Below are 12,832 nucleotides of genomic sequence, written 5' to 3' on the forward strand. Positions count from 1 at the left end.
CGCCCGGCTTTTCGAGCCGGCTTGGCACGCCTCCTCCTCTGACATCACCAGCCACACGAGCCCCCATTCTGATTGGCTGGCTGAGGTACGATCCGTTCTCTGATTGGTTGTTAGTCTCCTTTCCATGTTAAACATAGAACAGCGGGGTCTATGTAAGGAGACTGCCCGATCAGAGAACCCGTCGATCTGTGGCTTGAGTTGGTGAGGCGAAGGCGGGTCTTTTAAAGTTGCTCTGTTGCGAATAGCAGAGCAACCGGCTTCATTTTTGGAGCTAGGAAAGCCTACCTTGCTGAGACTAAGTCAGACGCGAAGTCCAAGTTCTCAGAATAGAACGTAGCGGCCGAGGTTGGGTATTCTCCCCGGAAAGAGTACCAGGAAGCTCGGGACGAGGTCCCGGTCAGGGTAAGCCTTCTGAAGCAGGTGCCCTGCACCTATTTGAGGCTAGGTTTCAACCCCAGACTCCCCAGTAAGTGTATAATCTGTCTGTATTTTGTGTATTCATTGTGTGTACGCGGGTTTCACCCGAATAAACCTCATTTTATTCCACTACCTTGTTTTGCCTAAATTGATACTGAAGGTAAAAAGTGTTAAAAGTGTTTGTCTTCCGTGACAATCCCCTTAGGTTTTTTTGCAGCAAAACCTGCAATTTCTATGATTGTAAGCCAGACCTGGTTTAGTACACTCAGCGGTGTGCTGGTTCCAGGTGTGAAACATGCTGCACTCATACAGTGCTTACATGACTCATTACTGCACTTGTTACCAGAGATGATCCAATATAACTCTGTCTACTGTCTAATGATCTGAGAAGCTGCATACTCTTCCTTTTCATATTGTGCTCTTTAAATGGTTTACTGGGATCCATCAGAGAGTGTAACTTTCATGTCCTTAGTCGTATTAAAGTAGCAATCCCCTCCAGCATGCACTTAGAAGTTGTATTATGATGCTGTCTCGTTTCCCAAGTTTTGTTTTCCCACTGGGAATATGAAATAAGTGCTTCTGTACAGGAACGATGCATAGAGGTCTCCAAGCAGGCGTAGTAGAGGTTCATATAGAATTTTACAATACTTGAGATAAATACAAAGGTATCCTATGACCAGGAAGGATTTGAATGCAGCCATTCCTTATTAGTTTAAATCCCAAAACATAACCAAATTATTGATACTTTTTTGGGTTTGGCCTATTTGATTTCTATGGCAATTCCTGTTGGTCTTTCCATGGAGTTCAAGAGAATGAAACCAGGAGTTTTGTACAGAACAAAATGTATGCGGTCTCCCAAAGTCTACAGAACAAGTGCTAGAGCGGGGCAATAACACTGCACCAGATCCCAGGGGTTTCAGTCGGATGTTTATTTATTAATAGAATTGTTTTACCAGGAGATAATAGATTGACCGTTACCTCTCGTTTTCAAGTATGTCCTGGGCACAGAGTTATGGTGTGTTTCCTTAATAAATCTGGGGCAGTTTATTTGCCCTGGAGACTTTGATAATTGACCCCCTGTGTGAGAGTTAAGCAGCACACATGTACGCATTAAACATTAGGGATGTGACCGCTTTTGGCGAACTTCGTACGTCCACAAAAGTTCATGAGGAGTTCCGCAAACACATTCTGAGCAAACTTTGAAGCTGAAATATAGGGGGGGTGGAAAGGGGGGATCAAACAGAGAGGGGATGAACCAGGGTGAGGAGAACGTTTGCACGTCTGTTAAACGTGTGTAGCAAGGTTATATATTGTTCACTTCCCGGGTTGTACTATATCAAAGGAATTCTTTGAAAATGTTCATCTGAACTCATCTTCCATGGCAAAATAGTTCTAAAACATACTATTGAATCTAAATGAATATCAGTTAATAACAGGTATTATCATATAAATACCAAAACATACTGTAAATATAAATAAAACAAATAGCCCTGTAGCTGTCACATATACTGACAGAGTACTGAGTAATCGGCATAATCTCCTTCAGTGTTGCCGAACCTGCTGTTTGAATGAAGATTTACCACAGTGGAATGGATATCAATTTAAAAGGTTTCTTGGCTAATGGACCATCCCAATGTTTAGTGTTCAGCAAATTACAGTATCCCCCTCTGATTACAAGCTGGGAAGATAAATAGCCCAACAAACATTCCTGGTTTCTCATAATCCATCTAATGCGCGGTCATTATTCATACCTTTGCTGCATTCTACAAAGGAGAGATGGGACTTGCTATTAATTGTCATAACAAAGTGTGTTAGCTGGTTAAATGCACTTGATTTTTAAGGGTTGAGGCGTTTATCTGAAGTCCACTTTTGAATACATTCATCACGTTGTAATGCTATTTTTTACAGAATTCATGAAAAAGCTTTAGCACTCAAAGTTTTCTCTCATTAACCCCTTCAGAGCTTGAGTGTCAGTAACACTTTTAAAATAATTGACATAATCAGAATGAAAAATGATGATAGATGCATTAGCGTTGGAGACGTGTTTGCTGAAAGCAGAGATACATTTTATGGGTCTTACATGAGACTTTGGAAAAGGAGCTAAATTGGTATCTCTTCATTGTGACAACACCTCTTACTGCTGAATAGAATGAATCGTTATGTTGAATTATTGCTGCATCTCTTAACTTTCTTAGGCCAAGCTCATACATTCCTCTTGCTTGCGAGAGTGCGAGCTCATACACTCCTCTTGCTTGCGAGTGGCCGAGCTCATACACTCTGCTTGCTTGCGAGAGGCTGAGCTCATACACTCCGCTTGCTTGCGAGTGCGAGCTCATACACTCCTTTTGCTTGCGAGAGGGCGAGCTCATATACTCCTCTTGCTTGCGAGAGTGCGAGCTCATTCACTCCTCTTGCTTGCGAGAGTGTGAGCTCATACACTGCTTGCTTGCGAGAGTGCGAGCTCATACACTCCGCTTGCTTGCGAGAGTGCGAGCTCATACACTCCTCTTGCTTGCGAGTGCAAGCTCATACACTCCTCTTGCTTGCGAGATTGTGAGCTCATACACTCCGCTTGCTTGTGAGAGTGCGAGCTCTTGCTGCTGTAGCACAAGCGATCTGTGCTCATAGTGTTGGAGGCGATGGGGGTGTGTGTGTGGAGGGGGCGTGGCTATGATGTCAGAGCTGGTTCGCCGTGGTTGGCTAAACCGCACACGTGACGTGACCGCCGCTTGAAAAGACACGTTTGTTGTCTTTTCAAAGCGCGGTCGCTCCGTGGTGCGTGCACTAGTAGCGGTCTCAAGGGATCCTGCACACGTGCGCAAGCGCCATCTCTCACAGTATGAGCTCGGCCTTAGTCACGTCTGGAGCCGGGACAGTTTCTTATTGCTGTTAATCTGCTGAATGTTGATTATTTATACTTAGTAAATATGGCCACTTATGGTGTTTTTTATGGAGTAACTCTTAGGAAATATGAATTCTTGGGTTAGCCATAGCAATATAAAACGGTCCTGTACCTATTGATGGGATTTTATTCTTTGATTCATTTGGTTAACTTCAGTTAGTGTATATATAACGGTTTTAATCAAAATAATGGATTGGATTTCATATTCCCTGTACGGTTAGCTTTAGCATGTTGGGCCACATGGCAGTGACCAATGGTGATAACATGCTAGATACTGCGTTTTCTTGGGCTGGCCATAATTAGCAGCAACATTTGTGTCCGTCGCACTCAACGTAAACATCGTTACTCCAACGGATGCAACACGATTCTTCTTTTACTCAGCAGAAAACATATCAGCACAACATTTTGGGGGTCAAAAGCCCTGTCGTCAGCTACCATAATTAGCCTCATAGTGTGGACATTGTTTCCAGCAGTGAAGCAATTACTGAAAATAGGCTGAGAGCTCTAACTGATGGATGTCTTTTTGTGTGAGCATTCCGGTGCCAACAAAGATAAAGTTTCCCTATGATTTCAGATCTCAGCCAGTGAAGGCCATTAACAGCTATGTAGATGTAAACAGCGTTGTGATGATTACGCCATTATATTGCAGTTGTACTGGCAGTCCTAAACCTTACTTAGCAATGTTTCCTGTGTGTTAATAAATGACAAGCCACTTAGTTTAATTAGGGATATAACATCAGTTTAAACCATACAAATGTTCCAATGTTCGGGGACCATGTGCGACGTTCAATCTCTATCTTGGAGCAGTGAATAAAGCAGAGGTTTTCTTGTAGGTTTTTTTTTTGACAGATAGGATCAGCAGGTGATAATACGGCATATTCCTATATGAATGTAGATCTACTGCTTAGACATTACCAATTTTTTATCCTATTGTACCGGGCACCATTGTAAGTATCCCCGTTAGCGTGTTCTTGTTTCTGCTCCACAGAAACGTTTTCGAGAGTTTTTCTGGAAATGAGGATACTGGCAAAGGGTTTGAAAAGTCGTGGGTGCAAAATTGTTCGACATTTTCGTGAGGGTTTGCAATTGTCACTACATGAATATATAAAAGTGATGCTAGAGCCAGCTCAGCATCCTTCCCGGCTTGCAATGCCGGAGGAGCCTGACAGTTCTCTGAAAGGCACAGTTAGGCCATCGGATATAGTGGATTGAAATCACTTGCGACGGGGAGGCGTGACCGTGACGTCACGAGGCTGGTTCACCTTCACCACCTGGCCGTTGTGTGACAAACACACATTCCTTGGTCTCCTGAAAATGCTGCCTCGCCATTGTGCTTCATTACGGTCGCGGTTGCGCGCTCTATGGCCTGCCTCATAGAGGTGCGACCTGTTGTTCGCACAGGGCGCGTTCGCTCGCAGTATGAATGGGGCCTAATGGTCGTTGCTGGGCTTTGCCTAGAAGAGTGCAGCACCTGAGTGTTGCTGGAGAGTCCAAGCTTCCGAGCATTGCTGGAGTGCGCAGCTGAAAAGCATTGCAGAAAAGCGCAGTTTACGCAAAGATAGGCAAGTAATGCTTTTTATTAACCGTTTTCACGATACAATGATGCTCCTGGAGTATAATAGAATTGGAAATATTGGTCTTATAGCCAACATGTACAACTTGGAAACTTAATGGCTTGTTCTTGTTGAACATTTGTTTGGATCTGCAATGCTTCTAAGTATTTCTGAATGCAGCGGTTGTGCCTTTTAGAGGCTTTTTGCCACATGTGCCGCTCCGTAGTTGGATCCGGGTTCCAGCCGCTGTATTAAAGGGAAGTTAGTGTAGCAAGTCCACTTTTCAGCACAAACGTCGGGGGATGTTGGGTGAGAATTTGTGGTCAGTATGTTATATACTGTATATGGCTTCTTTTAGAAAAGATGGCTGCATTTGGATGTTGGTGAACGGTTGGTGTCAGCGTCCCAAAATATCCTCTGTATACGCCACCGGTGTCCTCCTCGGGGTAACAATGTGTTTCTTTACTTTTTTTGTTGTCTCTGTGACCTGTTTACACACAAGTGTTTTTGCTTTTTTAGTTTGTCTAAAAATCTGGATGGATACAAAATAGAGTAAAGGAACCCGTTTAGAGCATTATAGAAGTACATATAAACAAAATACACCTTTCCAAGTACCCAAACAAACTTTCTTCTCAATCGCAGGTGCCACCGTGCTGTACTGTATATCCAAGAATCAAAGTCCCATAGCTTCCTTGGTGAGCACAAGAGTCACTTTTTGGCTCACAATGAGCAAATCACATAAGATGCAAGATCCCTAAATAACATTCCCAAGAGGTAAGCGCCAAGTGAGGTAGAGTCACCTTCTTTATCACAGGAACCCGAGCCTGTCAAATATTCCAAATATGATTGCAGAACCAAACCAAGAGCTTGGGGAAATGATGATTAACGAATGATGAATATGTATTATGCATGAGAGGTTGATTTCATAATGTATTCAGCAAATCTTATAGTTGCAGATATACAAGTATCAAGTTATTTCCGGTTGCTTCGGTGTGTACAGTATGTTGCATTTATGCTGTGCTAAAAGCTACAACATTGTTTAAAAAACAAGTTGTTTATAGTATGGAAGATTGGTTTAATTTTTTTATTGTTAGTATCTTTTTTGTTTATTATTAATATTAAGAAAACAAGGGCAATGTAATGAATATGGCTAACCTAAATATCGTATGTTATTGTTGGATTCCATGTTGTTGCATTTATTACCGGCCAACACTAGGGATGTTTCTATACAGTATGTAAATCTCCAGAGGATAAAAAAGAAGCAAAGACTCTGTTTTGTGTTGAACTTGTTTGGGCTCCTTTTAAATTATTGAAAGGGTCAACATATATACCAATGTACTGTATGAGAACTTTGTTTATGTGTGAGTGTACATGCGCACATTAGTATATCGTCACTATGTATCAGTGTATTACTGTACGGAATCGGACATTTAACCAACTTGGTGTCGGCGTTTAGCCACTGAGGGACCCATCGCTACAGCTGTTCCACAGCTGTATACTCAGCCGCCCCGCAGCTGTATACTCAGCCGCCGGCTGTTTCACTAATAAGCTACAATAAGTTAACTTAAGGGGGTTTTAGCGGGAAGGGTAAGGGGTTCAGGATACGGGTTTTAGGTTAAGGGGTTTGGTTTTTAGGGTAGGGAATTAGAGTAAGGGGTTAGGGTAAAGGGCTAAGGTTTTTAGGGTAGGGGAGTAGCATTAGTATTAGGGGTTTTAGGGTAAGGGGTAAGGGCTTACCTTGGCAGCGAGATGGCCGGTGGCGAGGTGTCCCAGTGGCAAGGTGAGGGGAGGAGGGACAGTCTAACAACCCCCCCCCCTCTCTCTTTCTGTCACTCTCTAGCAAGGACCCTACAGTATATATCCTTCCTCGGGGAGGTGGGATCTCAGACTGACACGTTATGGGTGGTATTGCATCCAATTTTTATGCATAGATAATTCTTGATGAATAAGGACAATACGCAAGATTTTTATTGCGTCAAATGACACGCCGGTTTCCAAATCTGCTGTAGTGTAGGTGGTAACAGCTTTTAATTGATTTGCAGATGGCAAACATTGCAAAAAAAAAAAAAAAAAAAAGATCAAGCCTTAAAAGTCAATGGGGGTTATGCACTAAGCAGTGATAAGTGCTTTTAAGTGAGATAACTGCCTTTATAGTGTGATACTGCCTGCTGTGAGATTCACAAAGCAGTGATAACAGTGCAGTATCGTGCTATAATGGCTACTTAAAAGCACTTATCACTGCTTTGTGAATCTCACAGAACGCAGTATCGCGCTATAAAGGCATTTATCTCACTTAAAAGACTTATCACTGCTTTGTGAATCTCACAGAAGGCAGTATCACGCTATAATGGCTTTTTATCTCACTTAAAAGCACTTATCACTGCTTAGTGCATAACCCCCAACGTGCGATTTCAAATCCCTGCAGAGAAGCAAATGGCATCAGGTCTTATAATCCTTTATCAGATGCCATTTTTTTGCAAAATTCTGGTGAAAGTTGGGAAATGTCACGGTAATCTGGCAATAGAGTTGCGCCCAAGTGTATATTTGGTCATTCCCAAGCCAAGTTGAACTCTCGTGAAAATTTGGGGATAGCGCGAAATCTGAGAGAAAACGTTTTGTGAATTAAGTGTGAAGACATCGGCTCAGCTGCACTGCAGCAGCGGAACACACACTTTCCCAACTTTACATGTCTCTTCTTTCATACTCAATACATAGAAACCTACAAGATATTAAGAACTTGTACAGGAAATGGCCACTTTTTCACTGACATTAAGAGCAATTGAAACATGGGATATGCATAAGGATTAGAAATACATGTATTAATCATGTTAATGTGAACTATATAAACCTATATGTGCAGGTATATATATATATATATATATATATATATATATATATATATATATATATATAAATAGACGATACCGTTATGTGGCTAACGAAAAGCTTTTACTTGTGCGAGCTTTCGAGATACACTGCGATGTTACATTGAATAAAGCAGGCAAGGGTTTTTACTTAAAAACAGTGCATCTTGTTATGTTATCTGTGACTGAAACCCATCCCTCCCCCCATGTGTAGTATGCGATTTATGACTTGGGGTGTTAAATAGTCCCTGAATGTTAGTGATGTAAGAGTGTGTATGTATGTAAATAAAAATGTAAAAAGAGCCCACAGTGTATACAGCGCTTTACAAAAGGTGTGCGTGGCGTGGGAGAGTATATAAATAGCGTGGGTAGTTGTGGAAATATAAGAGGGTGTTGCATTACTAAAAGTGTGTGTAGATACTATGGGGGTTATGCACTAAGCAGTGATAAGTGCTTTTAAGTGAGATAAATGCCTTTATAGCGCGATACTGCGTTCTGATGTGAGATTCACAAAGCAGTGAAAAGTGCTTTCAAGTAGCCATTATAGCACGATACTGCACTGTTATCACTGCTTTGTGAATCTCACATCAGGCAGTATCACACTATAAAGGCAGTTATCTCACTTAAAAGCACTTATCACTGCTTTGTGCATAGCACACAGAAAACCCACTTATCACTGCATAGTGCATGACCCCCTATGTGCTCCCTATTGGTATTTAGTGATGGAATTACATAGAGTATTTGAATGTGTAAGAGACAGCTGTGTGTGATATGTATATAGCGCAGTATGTATAGACATGGCCTTTAGCACTCATAGCATACACTATATTGGTATCGTTTGACAAACTGTATTGTTCCTTTTCCCCGATGATGTGTCCACTCATCCTGCTGATAATATCCCATCTACATTGCCTGAAATACTTCCTCTCGAGACATGTAACAACAATTGCCCACAATCAGCTACAGTATTAAGTGAGTGAAAAGGAATTAGGCCAGGATCACAAGATTCAGATGAAAGGGAATTTGTAGCCACAAGGAACCCTTTGAGAATTCAGTATTTTCGCAGGAAATGAAAACTCTCCACTCAACACATTTATTAATTACAGATCAGCTCAGCTACTTCTGAGATTTACAGTACAACAAGGCGTTTGTGGGTTTCATGGGAAAAGAGAGTTGGGGCACAATATTAAAATATGCTTTGAATGGAAGGCACATGTCCCTGTAGGCAAGTTTAATTATTTAAGCAATTTTGTGTCAAATGTTGTATATTGTTTCTCCAGCGTATGTCTTATACATTATTCAGAACCACTGCGTACGAGCACTTGTTTTGGGTAGCACACATTGGTACAGCACATGTTGATAACCTTAGTTTATTCAGTGCCACCATTATAAAAGGTCAAAGCTTTCCATTCTAGAATCGTATTATATGCATACTTCAGTCCTATTTGTGCAGGAAGGGGAAACAGCTATAGTAAGAGGCAGGGATACTGGGAAGAAAGCCGTGTTAAATGATTAGAACTTGCCTCGCATGATGAGTTCTTCAGGGGAGCTGGATACAGAACGCTGGTCATTACTAGGGCCTCAGCAGCCGGAGATTCACTGGTGTTCAGAAACAAGACAGAGCCTAGATGGACAAACACAAGGGACAAAAGTTAGAAGTAGAAGATTGACATGCTTTGCATTCTAACTCGTTAATCAAGTTTTTCTATTTATAAAATAGGGTACACACACCAGGCATTCGCTGGTGGTAACACTGATTAGTAGCGGCGGGGCCTGAAACCTGAAATGTGTTGGTGACCTTGAATCAGGAATAGATTTTGCAGACAAATTATAATTAGAGGTGTTTGATCAATCTGGTGCCTTCAAAAAAACCCCAACCCCCAACCCCCACAGTTTAACAGCTACGAGACTTGAATGCATAACCCAGCAAGTTGCCTGAATGTTTTATTTGGTGAGACTCAGCTGCAGGTTTCCTGTTCAGGAGAATGGGCTGCATGGTGACCTCCAGCACCAGAAGGTGTCTCGTGGAGTAGCACAGCTTAGTACTGTAAATATGGTCCTATATGTTAAAGTGCATGCACCTCAACATTTTTATTTCATATAGGCCAATAGAATAAACACCCTCATCAGGCTGAAAAGTGGATAGAATAGGTGGTCAGCATTGCTGCACATGGGATACCTGCAATGCTAAGAAACACAGCCTCAAGCAGCAGCCCCGAGACCCTCTAGTGCTGCAGGCCCAGTTATAGACACAAACAAGTTGATGAAGAATACTGTATATCAGAGGCTCTCAGCTCCAGGCCTCCACACCGCCCAACAGGTCAGGTTCTGAGGATATCCCAGCTTCAGCACAGGTGGCTCAATCAGTGGCTCAGTCTTCAACTGACCCACTGATTGAGCCACCTGTGCTGAAGCTGGGATATCCTCTGAACCTGACCTGTTGAGGGGGGTGGGGAGCTTGAGGACTAGATTTGAGATCCCCTGCTGACCATAACTGTACAGTACATCCTCTTTCCTCCATCCGCTTTACAGACGTTCAATATGCTGTCTGCAATCAGCAGTGATGTTCGTTTATCTCCATCAGTGTGTTTTAAGTAGGTAATAATACTTTGGAATCAACCGTTTTTGCCACAGAAGGGTAAATGGCTTTTGTTGTGGTCAAGGACGGAGGTAATAGAACTCAAACAAGTAAATAAGCCAAGCATTGAAAAAAAAAACCATGTTCGCCTGATATAGAGTATTCAAAAATGGTATATGGGTCATGCTGTGTGTGCTTAGCCTTGCACCGGCCGTCTGCAGGATGCCCCTGTGTTTCTGCAGCATGAGAACATTGCAGTACTCACATTCCCCCTTTTAGAACTACTGAAGTGGAATGCATCTTTCTTTTGTGTCTGTTCTTGTCAATGGTATGTACTCGAGACCCCCCAACAGGTCAGGGTTAGAGGATATTCCAGCTTCAGCACAGGTGGCTCAAACAGTGGCTCAGTCGAAGACTGAGCCACTGATTGAGCCACCTGTGCTGAAGCTGGGACTGATTGAACCACCTGTGCTGAAGCAGGGATATCCTGAAACCCTGTTCCCCATGTGCTCATCTGCAAGTGTGACTGTCTCATTTTCATTTAAAGCCGCGCTCGTGTTCTGTGATGTTTGGTCAAATAATAAATGTTAACATCACCATTAGTATACAGCAGTATTATTATATTTGTGACAAGTGGGGAAAAAAAAAAAAGATATGTGCTTTACTTGAGTAATGCTCCACATACCTTATGTACATACCTGTACACGGTGGTACCTACCATCAGAAGGATCTAGGACGCCAATCTTCCACTCTGATGCGAGTGGATCCAGTGTCCATCCACAACTCCCATCTTCAAACAGGCAATAAAAGCCAGGCGGTAAGTTTCCTAGGAGGTAGAGCGCAGAAGAAGATATAGAAAACACGCACATTATCTAAAGAGATAAGTTCAAAAATAATAATGTTGACAAAAAAAATCCTACATTTGTGAAGAAAAGTATTGGCGACTCAAACCAATGATGAATACAAGTGATATTTTTCTGTGCAGTGTTTTATTTTTGTTTTTAACACCAAAGAGCAGGTATAACGAGCTTCCTATATCACCCCATACGCGGCGTTTTTGTAAATGAGCCACTGCATGTGCGACGTTTTCTGGCTACCAAACTTCAGCATAAGCCGGGCAAACGGAGCACTGCGTTTATACAAGGAAATGAATCATATTGAAAGCAATTGGAGTTTTTCCTTTACCATTTTTTATGTGCTGGTGTTGTCCCCGTTTTGCAGCCAGGGGACTTTAGCTTCCCAACTAAGGCTACGGCCCCAGTCGCGCGGCGGCGCGCGCTGGGGTCGATGCACCTTGTCAAGCCGCGATCTGTGGTCTTTGAGGGGAAAGACAAGATCGCAATGGGGGGGGGGAGAGGGGGCATGGCCATGACGTCACACGGCTGGTTCGCCCTCATTGGCTGAATCGCCGCCGTGACGTGGCCAGCGCTCCGTCGGCACTAGCAAAGACAAAATACTTGTCTTCACAAAATGTGGTTGCGCATCTCGATCTCTACACGCGCGCGCAGGCAGGTACAGGGCCCGGCCCCGTTGAGGGACGGATCATGTTCCCGCAGCACATGCCATATGCAGCTGACACTGGGGACCTAGCCTAAGGCGGTATAGGGTCATTCAGTAAGGCAATTCTAACATGCCTGTGACAGACACAAGGCTTCCCGAAATATGAAAGAAAGCCAATGATCAAATAGGGTCTGAGGTTTTACAATAAGTGGACAAGGTGAGCCAAGAGGTCCTTATCTGGTTCAATTTCTTTGTTCCTATGTTTTTTCTTATCAGCAGTTATTTAATGTGAGCAGTGTTGATGCCTGCTACGTGTGTGTCGGCTCTGTGTTCTCTCTCCCCAGGGAGTGCTACCTGAGCCATGTCATGCTGGTTCTCTTTGCTTTCTCTCTCTGTGATGTACCGTGTCAACATTCCTTGTGGGAATATCCCACTGACATAGGTCATTCTGATGTCTCGTGATGTGCTGGGTCAAGACCCCCCATTGAAGACGTGGAAAGTCTGTGATATTTTGAGTTTTGTTATATGTGTTATCACTATGGTTAATGCCGTCAACTGCATCTGTAGGTGAAAACCTTTTTCGTGCATTTGAAATTGCAGTATTCTGCAATACGGCACCTTCTGGAAGACACCTTACAGCCTATTCAAGTCAGTGGCATGACGATTACATAGTAAATATGGTCCTTTTTATCCTTATCCCAGTGTGAGATCCTGGAGATATTTTCTGATAATGCTATCTGCTACTCGGTGTATAAATGTCTTCATGAGCACAGTTTGCATCCAATTGTAATCTTAAAAAACAAAGCAAACAGATGTAGCCAGGGTCCCTCCTGTCCCCTGTCTGCCAGTTTCTTTCCCCCTTGCGTGCGTGCTGCTGCGGGGGCGAGCGCGTTCCCGGGGGCTCCCGGTGGCAGCTGCGGCAGGATGCCGCCATGTTTAATGTGTTCGTGCATGTGCGGAGGCTTGCGCGTAAGCAGAGCAGTCGCGGCGGCCATGTTGTGGTTGGTGCGAGGTTCGC

The 12,832-nt window shown here is 43.1% G+C and overlaps 1 protein-coding gene across 1 annotated transcript in view; it reads right to left on the reverse strand.

Annotated features, from left to right (window-relative positions):
• Positions 1-12,832, reverse strand: part of ALK (ALK receptor tyrosine kinase) — a 797,030-nt gene that overhangs the window by 128,105 nt on the left and 656,093 nt on the right. Inside the window, exons 7-8 of the mRNA XM_075595436.1 lie at positions 11,033-11,140; positions 9,260-9,360 (exon numbers count right to left, since the gene is read on the reverse strand). Of these exons, the coding sequence (XP_075451551.1) occupies positions 9,260-9,360; positions 11,033-11,140 (209 nt within the window). The remainder of the gene's footprint in view (positions 1-9,259; positions 9,361-11,032; positions 11,141-12,832) is intronic.

Source organism: Ascaphus truei, chromosome 4 (genome assembly GCF_040206685.1).
Source record: "Ascaphus truei isolate aAscTru1 chromosome 4, aAscTru1.hap1, whole genome shotgun sequence".
Taxonomy (NCBI): Eukaryota; Metazoa; Chordata; class Amphibia; order Anura; family Ascaphidae; genus Ascaphus; species Ascaphus truei.